The sequence below is a fragment of the Octodon degus genome, unplaced genomic scaffold, assembly GCF_000260255.1.
Source record: "Octodon degus isolate 3935 unplaced genomic scaffold, OctDeg1.0 scaffold00142, whole genome shotgun sequence".
Taxonomy (NCBI): Eukaryota; Metazoa; Chordata; class Mammalia; order Rodentia; family Octodontidae; genus Octodon; species Octodon degus.
This window is the reverse complement of record NW_004524718.1, coordinates 2390347-2413385: the sequence shown is the minus strand read 5'-3', so window position 1 is coordinate 2413385 and position 23039 is coordinate 2390347. Positions and strand designations below refer to the sequence as shown.

Sequence of the window (23039 nt, the reverse complement as noted above, 5' to 3'; positions counted from 1 at the left end):
TGAATTAGTAGGATGTAACTTGCTTTATGTGTGTAGTGATCATGGAATATTGGTATTTTTAAGACAATAAAGCATATAACACAATTGGGTCTAGTATATCAGAGGCCTTAACATATGGAGTATAAATCTATGTCATATTTCATTACAAATGAACTCCATTTAGAGATTGATCAAGTCAAGAACTATTGAAAGTGAACCTATGTTATGAAAGGCTCATATCTCTAAGGGCATATTATGTCAGGGGTATTCACTAATTAATCAATATACAATAATAATATACACTAATTATCATTTCAATTTGATATATTTTTTCTGAATAATTATGGGGGGGTCAAGATTTTATAAATGTTTACCAGACGCATACAGCTCTGTCATATATTTTTCCTGTTTCTTTCTTTCTTTTTTTTGTGGAACTGGGGATTGAACTCAGGCCTTTGAGCTTGCCAGGGAAGCGCTTATTCTGCTGAGCCATCTCTCCAGCCCCTCTTTTGGTATTTACAATGAATTAAAATGTATTCTTGCACACCAAACATTCAAGACAGACTGCACAATGAATCCTTCAGGCAATAGTTTCTTGTAGGCTGTAGATAACTGATCTATACTTGATTGGAAGCCTGAGGAATATTTTGAGGCACTGCCTTTTTTAAAAAAAATTTTATTTTATTTTATTATTTTTCCCCCCATAATTTTATTGATAAACAAATAGCAATGAGACAGCTTCAAATCAAATTGGTAGGAAAGTTTCAATAATTCACACATTGCATACATTCTTCCTAGTGGTTAATTGCTGTACAAGATGTGGACATGATATCCTATTTACAAACACCATTAGAACAAATCATTCTATTCATTAACAGAATGTAACTATATATCTATCCTAACCACTTTGAATACACAGATACAAAACGGACATTCATCTGTATCCCCTTTTTTGATTAAGTTCTGTTATTTGAATATTATAGGTGTGTAAACTCAGTAAAATATTCTAAAAGAGTCCAATAGCCCATAATAGTATTGGGTCTTCCACTTGACTTGCAATGTCAGAAATTGTTGACCTGAGACCCCTACAGATCAACATAACAGCATGGCTTTACTTCTTTTATTTCATTTTTATACTTTTCTGCTGGATGGTTAAGACCAAGGTAAAGCAGGAACTATGCAACAAGAGTTGTAGCTTTTGGGTCTGATAAGGTCAGTGAAATCCCCTCAGGATTTATCCTGAGATCCTGCACCTCAGATTGTAGAACCTTTGTCAGTGTCAGCCATGTGGATGAGTCACGGCCAATGCTTGGCCAGTGTGCTCTCTGTAAAAGCCTGAGAAAATGTTTTCTCTCCAAGTGGCTCTCCTTAGGCATACTCTACATCATCGATCACTTTCCTCTTTGGCCCCATAATCTCGTTCATCAGAAAATTTGGGACACTACTGAGTTACATGATGTTACAGTACAGGTTCTCATATGTCCTCAGTCTTAATTGACCTTAGAAGGTTAGGGCCAAAATGTTGACTTTCTTTGCAGCCCTCCTTTTTCTCTAATTTTCGTCTGCAAACTTAGGTTGTTAACATCCAGAAGACAAGCTTATTGTTATTACCATACAACTTAGGTTGTTAAGCTTAACCTCACTATCTCTCTGCATATCAAACATCTTAGGCATAATACAGAACAGGTATTTTTCATCGAGTATTGATATGTTGAACTTTACATCCCTACAGAATATGATAAAAACATTTAAATATTAGAATATATTTTAAAAATAGACATAAAGAATTATATACTTATGTTTACACATAAGTCCAAAAATCTCACCATATACAACCTCGAAGCAAGACTGTCCCACATTATTCCTTTTCCTGTCTCTTGCTTTCATTCACTACCCTCTTCTTCTTGAACAACCATCTACCTGAGAGACATCATAGCAACAACTGTCATGTCATGACAAGCAGTCAAGCCATACAATTATATGTAGAAGATGGGCAAGGAAATGATCCTGAGAATCTTCAGAAGATTTTTTAATCTAGCAGTAAATTGGAAAGATTCTCACCTTGACTGACTATATATACTGATACCTGTGAACTAAGCAACTGCACTGAAGATGGTAATTTGTAATAGTAGTTTCATGCTTGGAGTGCCTGTCACTGAGGCACCGTCTTGTGTTCTGTGTCATTCTGCTATCTCTGTTTGGGTGTTACTCTTCTTCCTATGCAACTGGTTATTTTTCTGTATGCATCATACCAAAGACTCATCTTGCTTTTAATATTTCTTCCTCTGATGATTAGCTAGTGCTTGGCCAGTGTGTGGCTCTTCTGTGTTGTGTATCTTTATTTTAAGAATTTTAAATGCTTTTTTATCACACTTACCCCATCAACTGTAGAAGTAAAAATAATCCCTAAATGTAGTTACCATACCCATGTTTGCATCTCTGAGGTCAAGAAAAATATTTAGGAGGCAATGTGCATTCTTTAATTGTATTTTGAAGAAAGGAAGAAAGGGGAAAAAAGAGAGAAGGCAACAAATCAAAAGACATGGAGGAATTGTGAAGAGTGGGAGTAATTTTTCATACTGGATATATATAAAAGTATTTAGTCTTAAATAGAAAGCAATTATTGAAAAATTTCAAGTAGTTGTAAGTACCAGAATCAATTCTCTTTCATTTATTTATTTATACATACCACTTTGTCAACAAAGATTCTTTTTGGTGGAACGTTAGGTGAGATATTAGTCTCTTTTTATCAATAAAAAGCTATGTCTACCTTCAGTGGTGATGGTGGGTAGGTGGGGGAATAAAAAGCCAATTTAGAATATATTGTTTCTGCTTCCAATGTGGATATTCCAGAACCTTAAAACTGTCTCTTAACTCTCTTATGCATCATGATCTCTTGTTGCAACAGGTACGATCATAGTCTTCTTGAAGAAATATGAGGAAAATTATCAAAGCTTGATGATGTTATCAGTGAGGATAACAGTCATTAAAGCTAGAAATACATACATGCCAGTCATTCTGGTCAACATTATGCCACCAAAAACATGTAAACACAGCAGCTATGGCGATAATCTCTAATGTAGGAACTATAGTTTCATTTTCTTTCTTTTCTTTGGAGAGATATGACTTTTTCTTTAGTATTTGTGAGTGTTCTCTTGTTCTATATAATGTTTAAAAATCAACAAGTGGAAAGAATAATGCTTTTCTTTAAAGCAAGTAAATTAAATATCATCAACTGCTTCAACTGGTTACATCAGCTTAGGTAAGAGGTGGAAACTTCTGAGGCAATCATTTCACATACCAGCATTAGAAAAGAATTAGAACCCTTCCAATGAATCTTAAAAATATGGCTTTAGAGAGAGTGAAAGGAATTTTCAATACCAAAAATAATGGCAATGAAGTATTGAAGAAGACAGATGCAAGCCTTGATAGAGTTATATTAACGAAGTTTCGGTGATAGAAATTATTCATTTCCTTTAATTACTGCTTTCAAATATTTAAGTATGTTTTGTAGGTGGGATTTATTCCTTTGAAATTAAACACATTCATAAATAAAATGCTACTTGACAGGAAAAAGATGCTTCTATTAAAATAGGAACTTATGAAACGGGTCTGTCTCTACTATTGTCCTTTGTAAGGAAAATCAGAAAGATAAACATATATTGTAGAGGTTTTCGGTCTAAAAGAAATTCTTTCATCTACCTAAGAATACAGGATCAACAAGTCAAGGACCTTATATGATATAAACATGACAAGAAAAGTCATTTTCTCTAAATCTATTGATAAATAGCATGAATATTTATAACTAATGGAATACAAATTCTAATTTTCTGGCAAAAAGTTCATGCTATCCTTCATGTTGTAGACTTTATGAAAATTGGAATTGATGAGAATCTTGGAGATTGCTTGAATAAACTTCCCAAGAGCATTCTAAAAACAGTATTATCCTAGTTGACAAAAGGATGAAGAAAAAGTTTATGGGTTGTCAATGGGTAGGTTAAAGAGAAATGCAAATAATTTCTCCCATTGTTTAGGGTATTATCAGTCTACCAGGTATATACCTCAAGTATTTTAATGATATCCTAAGAGCTTCTGCAATGCCATGTGTTTGTTTCAGTACATAGAAGCCTATAAGTTCTCACTGATGAAAACCTGTAGTGTTTGTCAAAACTCTGTTGTGATGCTTAATAAACATTAATTAATTTAAAACTAGCATTTCAAGATGTTGTTTGCTCAGGAGGTTAAAACAATAAACCATTCAAATGACCAAATTTTTCACTGACTGATGTATAACACACAAACACACACACACACACACACACACACACACACACACATGCAGAGCTTCATATTGACAGAACATAAGCAAAAGGCTGATTTGTATGTGTGTAATTGCAACAATGTTAAATGAAACAAAAGTATATTAACGTGAAAATATAAAAGATTTAGACAGACAATGTAGTAAAATTAGAATATGATATATAAGTTGTGTGTATGAAAAACTGTTTTGTATAAAGTATGCCATGAAAAATTTATGCATATTTAGGGTAAGATCAAAATTAACAGACATAATGATGAAGAGCTATTTCCACTGATCACATGGTTACATAAACATATTTAAACTGGTACCAAGTGTCATGTGTAAATAAATGTTCTATATACAGTAACAAAATAATTTATTCCTATAAATAAGCTTCCAAGTTATTGGCTGATATTCCATAATCTTCAAATTGTGATTTTATTTTCTTTCTTCCTGAGATCATTGTACTCATCATAGGTTTCCAATAAATAGAATTAACTGTATTCAAGGTCACACACTCACACATATATTTTGTTTTCTGAACATTTAACCGATTTTCAGGGCTCGTTCTTGTAGGGAAGACATTAGGGAAATGTCATTAGTATTTGATTGCATGATTTAACACTTTCTCAAACTTAATTTTTTTTGCTTATTCTGTTTTATGATTTAAAAATGTGAGTTAGACAGCACGGCAGGTCCACGCCACCTCGGTGGGCCTACTGGAAAGGAGCTGCAGGACCGGCAGCCCGCAGAGTGCAACAGGCGCCTGTGGACTGCGCTCAACTTAAAGGAGCTGAACACAGCAAGCAGAGACAAGCCAGGTCCTGCCAGTTGAGTCCGAGTTCAGTAGCTTTAGACTGAGTGAACTGAGGTGTACCTCTGGGCCCAGCTAAACCCAGACCAAGGCCCAGACCTACAGGAGCAGCCTCACAGCACAGAGGTGGAAGCAAGTAACTGGGGTAAGCTATTCTGCCTGGAAGACTCCAGGAATATGAAGGGCAGGTGACCTGACAGTACTCAGGGGAACTAAGTTAAATACAAATTCCCAATTAAGATCTGTTTTGTTTTGTTATACAGCTATAATGTTTGTTCCTATGGTCTGAAGTACAAACCCATCAGTTACAAAAGTTTGTCAACTTTTAAATTTCACTAGCTGTTATCAGTGTTGCTGACTGTACTACTGTTCTGCCTTAACCACATGTTTTTCCTTGGGCATTAATATTGGAAGGTTTGGGTAAAACACTCACCAAAGGCCTGCACTGAAGGACAGAGGGTAGTGCCAACCTGAAACCAATGTCTCACTCTCAATTAATAGAGAAGACAAAATCTTTGCACACACACACAAAACAAGAATCTTTGACCCAGAAGAGGTACCTAAAAACCAGACTTTTTACAGAGAGACTCTGACGGCAGTGATGCAGCTACATGCTATCCAACTTTCACAAGAAGATACCACAGAAATCAAAATAAATAGTTTGCTGAAATAGAAAATGACCAAAAAAAAAGGAATAAAATGCATTCTCAGGCTCCAAGCCCACCCAGAACAAACCCAGGAGACTTCAGCATAGAAGAAATTGGAAGACACACACATGCAATCTCTGAAATAATAGCGACTGAAGTAAAGAAACAACTGGAGAAGAGTAAAGAGGATATCAGACCAGAAGTAACCTCACAGGTGAAAAAAAGAAGTGACAACTACAATGAAAGAATTCCTAAGAATTTCTGTAGAAAACACTGATAAAAAACCAGAGGCAAATAGAGAAATGATGGAAACCTTGAATGAGCAATATAGGAAAGAAACAGAATGCATGAAGCAGATTCAAAGAGATATACAATAAATTAAAAACTCCATTCAAAGTTGGCAAGACCATTTAAATGAAAGTGAAGATAGACTTTCAGACCTTGAAGACACCATTTCAACTAGTGAAAAGGTAAGGAAAGATCTTTTTAAAAAACTAGGATCCAGGAAATAATTATTCAACAGCTGAAAGACTATGCAAAGATGAACAACGTAAGACTAATAGGCATCAATGAGAAAGATGGAGACAACACAAATGGCAAAAAAGAATATGGGCAGAATAGTAGAAAACTTCCCCAACATGGCCTCACAATCTGACATTCAGGCAATGTAGGCATATAGAGCGCCAAATAATATAAACCCAATGAAACCTACATCCAGACATATAATAATCAAGGTGGCAGAAATTCACCACAAGAACTACATACGAAAAACCACTAGAGAAAAGAAACAGATCACACTTAACAGAAGACATACAGAAAATGAAGACATGGATTATTTTTCTCCTTTTGAGACCAAAGAAAAGGGAAGTAAAACATGAGAAAAGAAGAAAAGTAATTACTTTTGGTTAGAAAAAAAGAGGTGAAAGTAGGATTGGAGGTCCCGTTTGACCCAGCTGTTCCCCTTGTCTTTATCTTCGCAAAAGAATTGATTGCATCACATCCCAGTGATATACACATACCAATGTTTACAGCAGAACAGATTGTAATAGCTAAATCTTGGGAAACAATCCAAATGACCATTAACTGAGGAATGGATAAAGGTTTTATCAAGAAGGGTAAACCTGAGACATTTATAACTAAATGGGTGGACCTTCACTCCGTTCTGCTAAGTTAAAAAAATTGTACACGTGTACAAATATTGCATTGTCTCTCTGGTGTGAGAAACCGAAAGTGTAACTAAGAACCAAAATACATATTAGATACTGCAAAATAGGAAGGGATTCTTCAAAAAGAAAGGAAAGCTGGGTAGAGGAAGGAGAAAAGAAGGATAGGAAAAGAAACGTATGAAGTATACATTGAAACAAGGATTTGAAAATAAGGAGGGGAAGGAAAGGAAAGGAAAACAAAATGGGAAAAATGAGGAAGGAAAAATTGCAGAAAGGAAAACAAAATGGGAAAGATGAGGAATCAAGTGAATGTGTTCATTATGTTTATCTAAATTGTATGAATAAACTTAAAAAAGAAAAGGGGACAAAAGTTGTACTTTCTTAACTCTTTTTTTTTAGTATGGTAAAGGTTAGCTTTTGAAAGAATACAGGGTGGTATAATTAAAAGATGTCATTTAATCCTAGATTTCATAATATTTTCTTTAAGGTGTAAACATGAGGTGGGGAATGGGAAAGAAAGAAATTCTCTTCCAAAACCATAGAAGTCAAATGAAGGCAGAACAGCAATAATTTGCCAGGAGAGTAGGGGAACCTTGGGGCTCAAAGACACAATCAATAAATTAGAGGAAAGAATATTGCAACATTATGCCAACAATGAAAACTGATGGTAGCTAGGAAGGGCTGGGAACATGAAAGAGACGCCCTAAGAGTTTTAAGAGCCAGCTGTTAGCAATAGATGATGGATGGACACTTTCTGCCTCTGAAACAAAGGCACACTGGCTAGCGGCCTGCCGCCCATCTTCAAGCAACACAGAGGTCTTTTGACAAAATGTTACAACCTGTATCACATGTTAACATGACTTCCATGTTTTCTGTGTTGGGAACAGACTAGAGAAGACTAAGAGGGGAACATTGAGGGAATGATTGCATAAATTATCCAAGATAAACATGGCAGATAAACATGGGCATCACCAGTAATTCCAGCGCACCTGTAATTGCATCATTCTGAGAGGCTGAGGCAGGAGAATCGCAGATTCAAGTGAAGCCTGACACTTAATGATTCCGTAAAAATTTGCCTCAAAATAAAAATTAAGAAATGTGAAGACCTTTTAAAAAGTTGAATCTCCAGCACCACACACACACACACACACACACACACACACACACACACACACACAGAGACAGAGTAGAATCCAGACTTCTGAAATGATAGTGTGTGGAATTCTTCTGTAGACCTCCCTGTGAAACAACTATAAGTCATAAAAAAATATTTTCAAGTAACTTAAGATCTCTGTAAAATGAAGAGGACATTTAGCAAGTGAAAGGAATTCAAAACAAAAATTGACCAAAACTTTCTTAAAAAGCAGTGGTTAAGCCATGATTTGCTCCTTTCACTGTTTAGAGTGATAGAGTCCTTACCACAGGTAGGTGCAGACAGATAAGGTTCCCTGTCACCCTAGATCCAGGCTGTAGCCACAGTTTCTGCTTTGAGTGGCAGCTTGTAATTCTTGTCCCCCCAGCTCTGTGTGCAAAAGCTCTTTTGAGTTAACAGCAATTGGGAAATCCAAAGCTTTCTTCCATACGTCCCCTCTCAGATGGCAAAATCTGTACTCTGGAAATAGCAGGTTAAGAGTACCAGTGCTTTCAGATTCCTTTGCCTCATATTAATTCTAGAGTGGTGATTCCACACTAAGAGGCAAGTCAAGAAGTTCAACAACTATTCCAGGACCCATCCCACATGTAGACTGACTCTGACAGAAGCAGAATATTTCAGTTGACCCAGTAACTCTGGAGCAGAGTTCACCCATGTGGAAAAGCAGATTCTAAGAGGAGAGAGCTCTACTACTTCACAGGGAAACTGATAGTTCTGGAGAGAGAGTGTGGAGAAGTTGAGGCCTTTGGAGAAGTTCAAAGACCATGGAGATTGTGATGGGCAGCAATTAAGGAGATGGATGTCGTTACCTAATTACAAGTAGCAGAAAACTAATTGTAGGGTAAACAGACAAGAGGGCAGTGAGGAGGAGCACTGCTGAGATCAGAGTTCTCACACACTGAGCACAAAGAACATCTTTGCTCTGAGAAGCACAATGAGGACCAGTTTTCACTCAAAGGCATTGTCTAAACAATTAGCAGGGACTTACATCTCATTAGCATTATGACAGAGGTAGACAAGGTATTAGGAATCCTGCTACCACTGCTGTCCTCCTCCAGTGACTGAGCTCCCTCTGAGGAACTGCACACAGAAGGAAGACTGTCCTCGCTTGTAATGCTCAGACACACCATCACAGTGAAAAATAAATGAATAAAACACAGAGCGCTCTGCAGATAAGAAGAGCAAATCAGGATCAAGAGTGCTATAAATATTCTAAAATGTTCACTTTCAAATGAATCACAAGATATAAAAAGAAACAGGACATTGTAATCAATAGAACATGAAGCAAGCAATAGACACTGCCTTCAAAGAGAGCAAGAGTTCAACTTAGCAAAGATTTCAAAGACATTCAAAGAACCAGTGTAACCACAAGGAAAAGCACAAGAAAAGATATGCCAATATTTCATCAAATGGAGAATAGCAATAAAGATACAAATTATGAAAAGAAATAAGTAGGAATTTTATACTTTAAAAGTACAATGATTGAGGTGAAAAGCAAATTGCTAGAGGGCTCACACTCAAGTGTAATATGGAATAGGAACATCAGAAAAAGTAGAAAAAGAGGTATGGTATTTGAACATATAATGCCTAAAGCTTCCTAAATATGATTTTAAAAAAGCATTCATCTGCACATTCTAAAAGCCCAGTAAACTTTAAGTAAACACAAGAACCAAACATACCATAATAAAAATGGTTGAAAGCCAAAGACAGTCAGAAAACATCGAAAAAGCCACAGAAAGACTAACTAATCACAGTTAGGGGAAACACAAGATGAAAAATTAAGTTCTTTTCAGTAACTATGGAGTCCATTAGAATGGTGGATACACTGCATCAAATTGAGAAGTGTAGAAGTTTAACTGGGCCACTCAGCGGGCACCAGGGTCTTCTTTGTAAATATGGTGAGCCAGGGCAAGAGGAGGCACGGAGATATTATGAGTGCTATACCTGCCCGTGCCAGGGGTGGTAGCCTGCTTACAGCGTGGGGTGGTGGGATGGGGCTTGCTCTATCCTTTCTGGTCTTATTGCTTTGCTGTCTTCTGCTTCCATGAATGGTTGCCCCTCACCATGCCACATTGCCTTGGAGTGAGGTGATTATGGACTGGAACCTTCACAAACCGTGAGCCAAATATACCTCTCCCTCTTTACTTTGAGTATCAGGTATTTTGTCCCAACAATGAGAGAAAAGTCCCCAAGGTAGCCAGGGAGAAGAATGAAACCATATTCAAAGCGACTTACAGAGTATAGTCATCCCCTTGAATGTGGTAGGGTAGGTCTATAATCCAGAATTTGAAAGGCTTAGGAAGGGAGACTCAAGGTCATCCTGACATAAGGTAGCAAGATCTTATTTCAAAACCAAACAAAAAAGAGTACTCAGTAATCATCCTCTACCTAGAAAGACTGTCTAGTAAACTGAAGGTGAAATAGACTGTACAAAATATATCAAAACATAGGGAATTCATTATCATGTCTTAAAAGAAACAATAAAGAAAGTTCTTCAGGCCTAAAACAAATACCCCAGAGAGTGCTGTGAATTTATATTAAGAAACAAAGACTATTGGTAAAGATAGTTTTGTAATTATATAACACAGATAATATTTAAAATATTTGCATAAACAGTTTTCATAGAACGTATAATTAGGTTTATATGCATGGAAATGTAAAGCAATCCATAGACACAAAAAGAGGCAGAGAAGCTGTATTGAAGCAGGGACATAATAATAGATAACTCAAAGCTATAAAAACAATGGAGAATAATGAAATGGGATTTAAGAAGATTAATGTAGAAACTCTGTATATTTGCTGGATAATTTGGTTTTTTTAAATGTAAAATTACATGATATATTAAATGTAACTGCACGGCTGGACTTGAAATGTATGTAGATATTACAATATTACAAATATATTGCAGTAGTAGCAGAGAAAGACAGAGACTGCTGTGCAAAAGTGCTGTTTCCATGTTTTACTAGGTTATGTCCATATAAATTTGAGGTAGAGCCAGCATATTGGCACAAATCTCTAATCCCAGCTGTGTGAAGAAACATTTCAAAACTATCACTGAAATATCTTCCCTAAGATGTGGGAAAAAGAAGAAAATATTAAACATGACACAATCAAGAAGAAAGATAATAAAAATTGCAACATAAAATTAATAAAGAACTGAAAAATAGAGAAAAATCTGCCCAACATAAAGTTTAGTTCTTGAAAAGATGATCAAAATTGACCAATCTCTGTATAGTCTTAAAAGCAAAAAGTAAGAGAAGGTTTAAAATGATAAAATTAGTAATGAAAGTAGTGACAACATTACTGACTTTATAAAATTAAAGTTATCATAATGGGATATTTTGAACACCTTTTGACAAAAATTTAAACAGAAGAAAGAACACACAAACTACTAACAACTATTTAAATAAAAATAAAACAAATCTGAAGACATTTATAACAAATACTGATTAAGAGTTTTCCTCAAATGCAAGTCATAAGCAGCTTCAGTGGTGAGTTCTATTCAACATGGAATAATGAATTAATATCAATCAATACCAATCACATACTGTCCCCCCAGTGGAAGGAGGCGGTAGTATTAACTAATTCTGAAGCCAGTATTGCCCTGACAGTAAAATTAGATAAAGATATTTGTTAAAACATAAAGCTGTAGATCAGTGTCTACATGAATGCCACAAACTGCTTACTACTGACTGCATTTCGTTATTGTGTGAACACGTAGTGTATATTTACAGGAACTAAGAGGGCTGGAACCCACTTGAGAGGACGCTCTTCAGGTGTGTATACAGTCCGCGGCCAAAGTGTTTTACATTACTGTAGGTGCAAAATACTCAACAAAGTAGGAGTAATCAAACTTAATAAAATGTAAAGAAAATTCATCAAAATTAGTGAGTTTATTCCTAGAATGCAAAGTTGAAAGTAATGAGTGCAGCAAGGTTTTAAACCTTCTTAAAAAGCTAGGTTTTTAAGATCTATACTGTCTGTCTGTCTGTCTGCCTGCCTGCCTGCCTGCCTGCCTGCCTATCTATCTATCTATCTATCTATCTATCTATCTATCTATCTATCTATCTATCTATCTATCATCATCCCTCAATCTATGTGTCAATTGTACTTCTCTAAAAAAAAAAAGCAATGTGAAAATAAAACTCAGGAACAATTCTAGAGATTGGTGCTGTAGATGAATGGTGTGGGCTTTGCATGCAAGAGCCCTGGGCTCAATCCCAACACTAAATTTGAAAAGGAATTCTATACATAACGCATTGAAAATAAAATATTTAAGAATACATTTAGTAAAACCATAAAATAGGTTTTGAAATATTAAATATTTTACATATTTAAAATAAAGAAATTCTAAATTAGTAGAAAAACTAATTTATGGAAAAGAAAACAATATCAGCAGGATATTATTTCCCAAATTTATCTGAGTATCCAGGGCTAGCACTATCAAAATTCCAGCTGGTTACTGGGAAAAAATTGATGAACTGCTTTTAAAATCAAAATCAAAGTAATTAAAATAATCTTGAAAACAAGAAATGAATTAATATTGACTCAGATAGCTGTAACAAGATGGTAATAATAAGAGTGCATTGCTGGTAGAATTAAAGAACGGTGAACATACTATGGAAACAAGGTGACAATTCTTCAAAATATTAAAAGAGTATTATGGCGTGACCTAGCAACTGTTTTCTGGGTAGAGAGTAGTAACTACTAGTGAGAAATAGGAAGGTCCACCCACATAACAGTTTGTACATAAATCTTCATAGCAGCATTATCAATAATGGCAAAAGCGGGCCGGCAAGATAGCTCAGCAGTCTACAGCACCTGCTTAGGCAAGCATAAGCAGGCACAGGGGACCGTGGTTCCATCCCCAGCACCACATGCCACACCAGTCCTGTGCTCAGGGCAGGCTGAGCCAGCCAGAAGGAAAGAGCAAAAGCTGGAAACGATCCAATGTCCACTGACTGATGAATGGATAAGTAAAATATGTGATAGACTGATCACAGAATATTATGTGGCAATAAAACAGAGTGATAGCTGATAGGTGCTATAAGAGGTATAAACTTCAAAAATATCATACTAAGTAAAAAGAAAAAGCCAGTGTTAAATGACCCATATATTAGATGATACTATTTATGTCAAGTATCCAGCATAAGCAAATTTATAACAATAAAACATATAATTGGGATTTCCCAGGGCTGGAGTGACCCCAAATGAGTGCAAAGTTTCTTTTAGTTGTGATGGACATGTTCTAAAATTGTTGTGAAGTTTGTAGATCTGTCAATGTATTGAAAAGGGTTGAGCTTTACAATTTACATGGAAACATTGTGCAATATGCTGTTACCAGTATCAAATAAAGCTTTTATAAAGTTATGTAATGGCCACGTGGGTGGTCGTGGAACAATGAGAGTTTGATCTTCAGGGTGCTGCTCTAGTTCTGTTCAACTTCCTGACCTAGACAGGCTGTGTGATTAATGTACATTTTAGATATTCAAATTTTGATTAATTTCTAATGAAGTCATAATATATAGCTAATGTATTTAATTCCTGAAGCCATTTACATAGGTATTTTGTGTTTTATTTTATGTTTTATTCTTGTATTTTTAGGAAATGGTCTACAGGGTGTTCAGGTTCTCACTACTAGATCAGATTTATAGTGATTCCACCTGTTTACAGCCTCCCAAGAGCTGAGATTACAGGCGCACACCACCACCCCAGTCCCAATTGCTGTCTCAGCGCACCCTGGGGCAGGACCGGTATGGCAGGCCCGGGGATCGAATCCGCTGACCTATTTGGCTGGACCCACTTATAGTTTCCAGCAGGATTACCTGGGATTTATTGGGGTTTTTTTTGGCTGGCTCAGGCTGCCTTAACTTAGGAGGGTCTGGTAAGGCAGGTGGAGGTGGGGATGGAACCTCAGTATTCTGTACTGGACTGCATTTACATGAACAGGCTCTTAAACAATTGAGCTAAACCGAAGGCCCCCAAAGTTGTGAAGGTTCTCCCCCCCTTTGGCTCCCTCAGACTGCCTTAAGGGCGGGTCTGGTAAGGCATGTGGAGCTCCGGATGAAACTTTGGTATCCTGCACCTGACTGAGTTTGCATAAACAGGTGATTAAACAACTGAGCTGACCGGCAGGCCCCGAGCCTTTGAAGTTGACTGTTTTAGACTATTTTCTATTTCACTTGGCTATTTTCTTACTATTTCTCATGTAAGTGAAGTCAAGTGATATTTGCTGTTCTCTAACTAGTTTCTTTAACAGCATGCTGTTCTCAAGGTTCATCTGCAGTGTCACACATTACACAATTTTCCCCTTTCTCTCTGCCTTGATGCTTCTTGTTCTATTGTTATTTAATTTGAATAATAACACATGTAAGTGTGAATATACTCTGACAGCAAAGGCTAAGTTATTTGTCCTTCAAAAATACGTTGTTTGATTGTGAACTTGGTTTAAATCACAGTAACTCTATTTATAGTTTAATTTTAATATAACATTATCAGCTTTTCCTAGTTTGCTAGATTCATACCCCATTAGTTTCAGCCATCACTCTTTTCACATCTTGTGTTCAGAACAATCCTGTTGCCTGAATAACCCAGTCCACAAGAAGGTCTTGCAGACATGGGTGCACAGTTCCTTCAGGTTCATCTCCCATGTCATTGTTGCCACTGTTGCTTTTCTCTCTCTCTCTGCCTGTCTCTCTCTCTCTCTCTGTCTCTCTGTTTCTGTCTGTCTGTCTCTCTCTCTGTCTGTGTCTCTCTCCTGCGTGTGCTACTGGGGATTGAACTCAGCACCTTGCTTGCCAGGCAGGTGCTTATTTTACTGATTTATGTCCCCTGCCCCTTATGTCTCTTTAACATGGCATTGATATAGCTGGCTGAATATGCACTATATTGTGACACAAAAGGATTTCCTTTAGTCACTCTTCAACATGTTTGTGCTTTTATTAGGAAAATTTAAATATTAGTGTACTTAAGTTGCTAACCCTCCAGTGAGAAGCTTAATGATATTATTTCCCCTATTTGACTGACCTTGTCAGACACAAAAGTTACATTTCTTGTTATACAGGCCTTGCTTTATCTTGGTCTTATCTATCCAGCAGAAAAGTATAAAAATGAGGTATAAAAAGTAAAGCCATAATAATATGCTGAGCTGTGAAAGGCTCAAGTCAACAACTTCTGACATTGCCAGTCCTAAGGAAAACCCACTGCTATAATAGACTACTGGACTATATTGGATTATTTTGCTGAATTCATGCACCTACAATATTTAAATGGCAATGGAATATCCATCTTTGACAAAACTAAACAAAAAAGGGATATAAAAGAAGGACCATTTTGTATCTGTATATTCAAAATAGTTAGGATAGATATACAGCTACTTTCTCTTAATTCAATGAGAAAAAAGATTTGTACTAATAGTGTTTGCACAAGATATCATGTCTGCATCTTGTACTATGAATAACCACTACAAAGACAGCAGTATGCAATGTATTAATTATTGTAATTGTCCTACTAACCTGCTTTGAAACTGCCTCATTGCTATTTGTTTCTCAATAAAATTAATAAAAATTTTGGTGTTCATGAATATTATATGTAAGTATGGAAAGTCATACAAAATTCACAAATAGATAAAACTTTTTATGTAGAATTTAGAAACTTGTCCCTATACTGCACAACATTTTCATTTTCTTACTAATTGAGAAGATGCATTTAATATTTCATGAACTAAGAAGAAAATTGATGTCTTCACTACAATAGTCAACACTGAAAGCTAAAATTCCTCAACGCTTCAGGATGACTTATAGTTTATAAATATTAGTGGACTTAAAAAGCTCACTGGCTTGAAATATTTAATGGATATGTATGCATAACTTCAAGCAAACAAAATAGATTTTTTTCTTTACCTGTTTTAGTAAGTCTATTGTGCAGTCAAGATTTATGTTCAGGCCAATACTACAGGTGCTATTCTTCATGTGACTGATTTAGAGATATCAGGTTAAATCTGAAACCATTAGGACATGTTTTTGATTAAGTACTTTGATGTTGGATGATGTTTTAGTCTTCTTCATCTTTTTATCTATCTTTTTATTTTATCTCTGAAACTTTGCTTATAGTTGTGGAGATGCTTATGTAACTCAATGGCAACAATGACATATGGTGCATTAAATGAGAAAGAATTAAAACATTTCTCTGAGCTCCTGTACCATAGTAAGTATGCTACCAAACCTGGACTGACTCTAGTCATCACTAGACTAATGTCCTCTCTCCAAACTCAGACAGATATAGCATGGACAGTAATGGATTCAGCACACATGAGCAGAGTTAGGCTTTCACTAACATTTATGCCCACAAATTAAGCATGTACATATGTGTGAATCTATATATTACATGTCAGTATAAATATACCCCCATCTACGTGTGTGCACAGATTAAGCATTGACCATGCTTTACATGAATACAGCTTCTTCCAAAATGATGAACAACTAAACAGTCTTGCAATCATTTACTTTCAAGATTTTCAAACATTTTACCACAGCAAATGAACCCTATACAGAAAGAATTTACAGAAATACTATAAATAATTTCTCACCAGTTTGGGTCCTTTGAACTATTTAAAAATGCCAATACTGAGCTACTACTGTGTCATTTGAATTATTTTTGGAATTGTTATGAAAATAATTGTGCTTTTAACCTTGATAATCCCTCTGTTATTCAAGGCCATACTCAAAAAAAACAACCAACCAAACAAACAAAAACAATGTTAGGAAGGATAGCATTAAAACAACACAACATAAACCAGAGATTTAAATGTTTTTGCTATTAGTCCATATAAATTCTCATTTAGCTGGAAAATCATTTTCCATAGTTGCTTCAATTGCAACAAGATGAGCATTTCAAGATGTTGACTCCAAATCTGTGGACTGATGTTGTGAGTGATCACAGAATATTAAAGCTGGAATTGATCAGTGGCATTATCTGGTCCAGTGCTTTTGGTTGGCAGATGAGCTGATGTAAATTAATTATCTAACAACTTTGTAGGGTAGAGAATGAAAATGAATAAAAGGAGCCATTATCGTTTCAGGGGAGGAAAGTGAGGCATGAAGACATTAAGTAAGTTGCCAACTTTATTAGAACTCGTTACCAGCTGCTGGGACTAATATTTAGCCTGCCAATATCTCATGGAGTGCCTTCCACTGTGCTATCTTGATGCTGCTCATGGTTTTATAGAGTCAGCTGTAGGTGAAGAGACAATAATTTAATAAGGGAGAAGTATATTTCTTGGCTCTCTGGACGGTATCCATATTGTCCAGTTATGTTGACAGTAAAGATGGGGTTCTGAATGTCACTGCTGGAGAAACCCTGGGTTTTATTGAGCTGAACTCAGAGGAGAAAAGGACAAGAAGTTCCAGTACCTGTGTTTAACAAACTTAATTTTCCTTGTAAGATTTGACTCTGCAATCCAAAATAAGATCTTATTTTTGTAAAAAATATATTTTCGAGCTAAAGTCTAGCTTCTGGCTATGCTGACTAAACAAATGCAATTGCTCTGAATGGACTCTAAATAGCTTTCAACATTTCATTACAAAGCAATTACATGAGAGTCGTTCCTAGAGCTCTCAGCTTGGCTTTTAAAAAAGAAATTACACCAACAGGTGAAATCAGCCATTATGAAATATAACCTATGAGCCTGAAAAGCAAGGCTTCAGAGTGTCAGTGGAGCAGGCGAGGCTTAAACCAAGAGAGAAACAAGTTTGTTTTCAAGGTTGTGGCGCTGAGAGAAAGTGGCACGCGTAAAGGAAGCTCAGTGCGAAACAGGGGAGATGTGCTCCATGTTACACTGCTGTGACGCACCAAGAGTTCATCGGGCATTGCACAGAGGTTGTTTGAAGATCATCTCTTTGTAAATTCATAGTTTAAAAATATATATTTGACTATGTAGAGTAAGATGCATTAACATCGCGTCTGTAGGAAGGATACACGTGTGTACAATGAACCGAATGCTTTATTGTATGCCATGTACTCTCCTGAACACATTACAACTATCCTCAAGGCAGTCCCGTAGAGAAGTTGTTTCTGCTATTCGTATTTTCTTCACAGAGTAAATTGAGACTCAGGACTCTAAGTAAGTAGTTCAAGATCAAACGGCCATTGATGGGAGGTGAGGGTCCAAGTGAGGTATTCCAAGCCTGAACAAATGACTTTAACTTTTCTTTATTTTATTCATGTTTACAATTAAGAATTCTATGTGAAGCTGTGACTCTGCCCTCCATCTTTAGGGCTGAAAAAAAAAAGGTGAGCCATTAACACGATAGCTAGGCACAACTTTATAAAGCATCAAGTCGTCTTTTGGCCTTAGGGCTATGCTTCCAAATAGGGCTTTCGAAAAATGAAGATCCCTGCAGGGGCACAGTGCACATGAACTGAGTGTGCAGTGGGAGTTCCTAACTGGGGCCTGGGTGCTCAAGGGATGCACAGCCCCCTTGCTGTTTTATACCTCACAGTGTGAAGACGTACATCAGAGTGTTTACTGTGGATAAGATTTCTGCCTCTCAAGAGAGTTTTCAGAGGGATATATGACTTCACTAATGCTTAGAGCAGAAGAAGATTCTCAGTAAAGAGTTGGTTAGAATATCCTTGGTGTTTTAGGCCACAGAGTCTGTTTTGAAGCACTCACCTCTGCCGTTGCTATGGAAAGCACCCACAAACAGGCCAAAGGGTAAGTGTGGTGGTGTCCCGGGCAAGCTTTCCTGTGGAGTTTGAAATCTGAATTTCATACACTTTTTATGTCATAAAGTATTATTGTTCCTTTGGTTCTGTTACAGCCATTTAAAAAATGTAAAACCAGGCATGGTGGTGCATGCGTATAATCCCAGCATGCAGAAGGCTGAAGCAGGAGGATTGTTGTGTGCTCGAGACCCGCCTAGGCTACAAAGTGAGCTCAAGGCCAGCCTGAACTGCATAGCCTGTCTCAAAAACACAAAAATAAAATAAAATGAAATAAAAATTAAAATAAAAGTTAGAAAAATAAATGAGGAAGCAAACAAATTAATAAACAAAAAGTCACTTACTTTGCTCAGAGCTCATAGAAAACAGGGAGCAGTTCAGATTGTACCAATGGGTCAGTTCCTAAGTTACAGGAGCGATTCTCCTAGCTTCATGGGCATTGTCAGAGAATGTTTTTCAGAGGCAAATTCTATAGCGTCTTTATGATATACTGAATAAAAAACTCTGGAAGTGATGACCAATAGTAAGTGGTTAAAAAAAGTCTAGGTGAAGCCGACAGACATTAAAATTTGAGAGCAATTTCCCTAGAGGTGCTGCTCTAATGATCTAATCCATCTGGTCATTCTTGCAACAAATGACTTTTGAGAGGCTAATTATGTAGGAATACAATGGAGAAACTACTATTTTCTTTTGCATAGATGATAGAATAATCCTCTAATAAAACAAGAAATGGAAGTTTCTGAAAATGACTTACATCATCTCCTCTCTCTTTCTCTCTCTCTCTCTCTTTCTCTCTCTCTCTCTCTCTCTCTCTCTCTCTATATATATATATATATATATATATATATATATATGAAAGCATGTACATGTACACTTGATATGCTTTCATATTCTACTTTATTTCTATAGGCTCCAACTGAACGATGTGATTTTTATAATCCACTAGGGGATCAAAACTGTAGGTATGAAATACCATAAAGTTATGCTTACCAGTGCAAATTCCTTGTTGAGAATCATCTGCTCCACCAAAGAGGACTCGTTGTGGAAGAGGTGGGGCTGCATGTGGCTCCACATGTGGGGAAACCACCAGAACTCGGCCACGGACCGAAGCAAAAGGTCATCCCCTTCATCTTCCTCTTCAGTCCCTATAAAGCACAGGGTTAAACATGGCTTTGGTGAAAATGCATCTTCAACATTTATTGTTGTATCTTCGACAGTTATTGTTATTAGATTTAAATTTTTATGTTATTGATACACAGATTTGACTAAGTTTATTAATTAAAAAAACATCATAGTCTAAATTTTACTAGAGACTCTAGGAGTGTGACTGTTGAGTAGTAGGCATCACTGGCCCCAGCTGCAAAGAGTTACTTTAGAATTTAAGAGAAAATGCTGGCTAATCAGAAATGATTGACTTTTTAAATTATCTCTCTTGGTGTACATATCAGACCAGAGATAGCAAGTCATTTTTCTTTTGAATTTTATTACATAAATCTAAACTTGAGCGTAGAATTCAACTGATGATTTTTGTTTCATTTCTTGTTTACAAAATAATTTGTGTTTATTGAAGAAGTGCACAAAGCACAAAGATCCATTTTATAAAATCAACAAACAAAAATAAAACAACCCATAGAACTATACCAAGAAACACCCAGTGGAATCCTTTGTATATCCTCTTTAAAATTTTGATCTACTTATTTTTCAAGAATTTTACTTGAATTTTAGCAGAGTGAATGTAAAATTTCCCATCTGAGTACAACTATTTCAGAAAAAAATTAACAATGGATCTCACAGTTGTTTCAATTGTAATAGAAATCTGACTCTATAATTTAAAACTAGTATTTATTTCTGAAAACTAAGAACAGCACCCAACACATAGGAAGGTCATTGATTTGCCAAAAGTTAGAAAAAACCAACAACTTATTTCTAAGAGAAATCATGATATTGCAGCTGTCCAATAATATTTTCATTGTATAAAATCTTAGTTTTGTACAATTTTACAATATTCAGTTCAATTGTAAAATGTTCTAAATCAATCCTTATAATCAATTCCTATTTGACCTCTAAATATGAAGCTATGTCATTAAATTAAAAAAACAAGTTGGGTTATAGAATGAAGCATGTTCATTTGGCTTGCATTTTTACAACTATGTTTTACAATTGGGTGCTTGATTTTGTATTTTTTTTTTTACTAAAATTGAGGAAATAAATAGTAAAGACATTTTAATGTTTTTTAGACAGTTTAATTCACATCTTCCATAAAATATATTTCCTTGTTGATGGAATTAGTGCCACCAAATAAATAAAAATATATTTGATGTCAGTACTTGAAAGAAGTCCCTACTTATGTCACTTAATTAATATGATTCTGGAAATTTTAATTTTTCTACATCTCAGGATCCTGGCAAAGAATGGAGATATAAATGCTTGTCAGATCTTAGTAAAAAAGCCAATGAGATGAATTTTATCAAAGCAATTAATACTATTTTGTGATTTGCAAATCAAAGGATTTATAAACATTATGATCTTAAAAATAAATTCAACTGGTTCATGCATGCTGAGCTTTTAATTTATACATTCTAAAATCTTTAAGTTATAGATTATACTTTTCTTGAAGTCAAGCACTGGATTTATTAATTTCCACAATATATGCAACTTTCTCAGAGCAGTGAATAAATGAATAATTTGATCCAGTCAAAATTTATATAGTCAATGGACTTCAGCAGTTTCCTAGACCTACTGAAGAAGATACCAGCATGTGTGCCTTGTATATTTTCATTGTTCTTGGTATAGGGGTCTTAATTCACACTCTTCAAAAGTTATGAGGCCTATCAGATTTAAATAAGATTTTGGCACCAATAAGTACTAATACACAGAGTAAGAAATAGAAGTTTTCAAACTAGTATACAGTTATATGAATAAAGGAAGAGACAGCATTCTTAATTTTTGTTAAAGCTATCTTAAATCATTGGTAATATTGATTCATAGTTCTTTGACTTTTGTGAATATGTTATGAATATCAAATACTGAAATCCACGTGTAGAAGAGTTTTTAATTTGCCCAGATGAGGTCTTTGTGCTACAGAAGTTTTCATGGCTGTAATTTAGTAGACCAACTCATACCTTAGAGTTACTTTATGTCACACATGATGAAGGAATTCATAGTTCACTCTCTACTCTCATCTCTGGAATTAGCATGTTGTCCTTTGAATATAGAATATTTGAGGAATGCTGTAATTCACATTTAACACCACCTTCATTATTACAAGTGGCAGGAAGCACATAATGCACACTTGACCAGAAAGAAGGTCAATTATTCAATTTAAAGAAAATTTTGCAGACTATGGACATAAACAGATTCATGACTGATCATAAAATCTGAGTAGTTTTTTATGTTGGAGATTATGTTAGTTTACAAACACTCTCTACAGAGCTGAGAGTGACATTTACAGCCTATTTTTTATTATTGCTTTTTACCTCATGGGTTAATTTCTGTCAGCCTTTCTCCTATTTTATGGTGGTCATATAGTTTAAAGCCACATAAGGCGGGGCCTTGACACTGAAAATAGCTTAATGAAAAATATGACACAAAGTCAGACCAAGGAAATACTTTAGAATTTTAATAGTTTTCAAATGAAACCTTTCTAATTTTTACCAGCTCTAATTGCATATTTGCTATATTTAATGGGAACTTACATTGCAGTAAGTGTCCAACTTAGTGAATATTCAGGTTTGCAAACATACAGATGCAAGCGGACCCACTTAGGAACATTCATAGGTGTGAACAAATCATACAAGGGGCTCATGTGTCTGCCACCAGGCATTGTCATAGTTGTGCTTCTGGGGCTTACTGTGCTGAAAACAAAACTAGCTTATGTACAGTATTTGTGTGTGTGTGTGTGTGTGTGTGTGTTTTCTTTGTGCTTTGCATTGTACATTAGTGTCAAAGATGGGCAAGATTCACTGTTTAGGACTTACGAATGAATCTGAAGGTCCCTGATGTTCTCAAGGAACAGAATGCTGAGTTGGGGATTTGCTTTTATGCATAAAAATGTAATGTGTAGTTCATATCTGATCATATTCACACAAGTTAAAATTTAAAGTTTTGTGCTCCATTTGAGCTTTTTACTTCTTTCTTTGGCATTGTTTTCTATATTTTATTTTATTTTTTTTATTTATTTTTTAAGAGTAAAGATCTTTTTTAAAAAAATTATTTATTTGTGTGTGTGTGTGTGTGTGTGTGTGTGTGTGTGTGTGTG

At 35.7% G+C, this 23039-nt stretch overlaps 1 protein-coding gene across 1 annotated transcript in view; it reads right to left on the bottom strand.

The window, feature by feature from the left end:
• Ndst4 (N-deacetylase and N-sulfotransferase 4) overlaps positions 1-23039 on the bottom strand; it is a 358303-nt gene that overhangs the window by 137940 nt on the left and 197324 nt on the right. The window contains exon 4 of the mRNA XM_004641792.1: positions 19772-19926. Coding sequence (XP_004641849.1) covers positions 19772-19926 — 155 coding nt within the window. The remainder of the gene's footprint in view (positions 1-19771; positions 19927-23039) is intronic.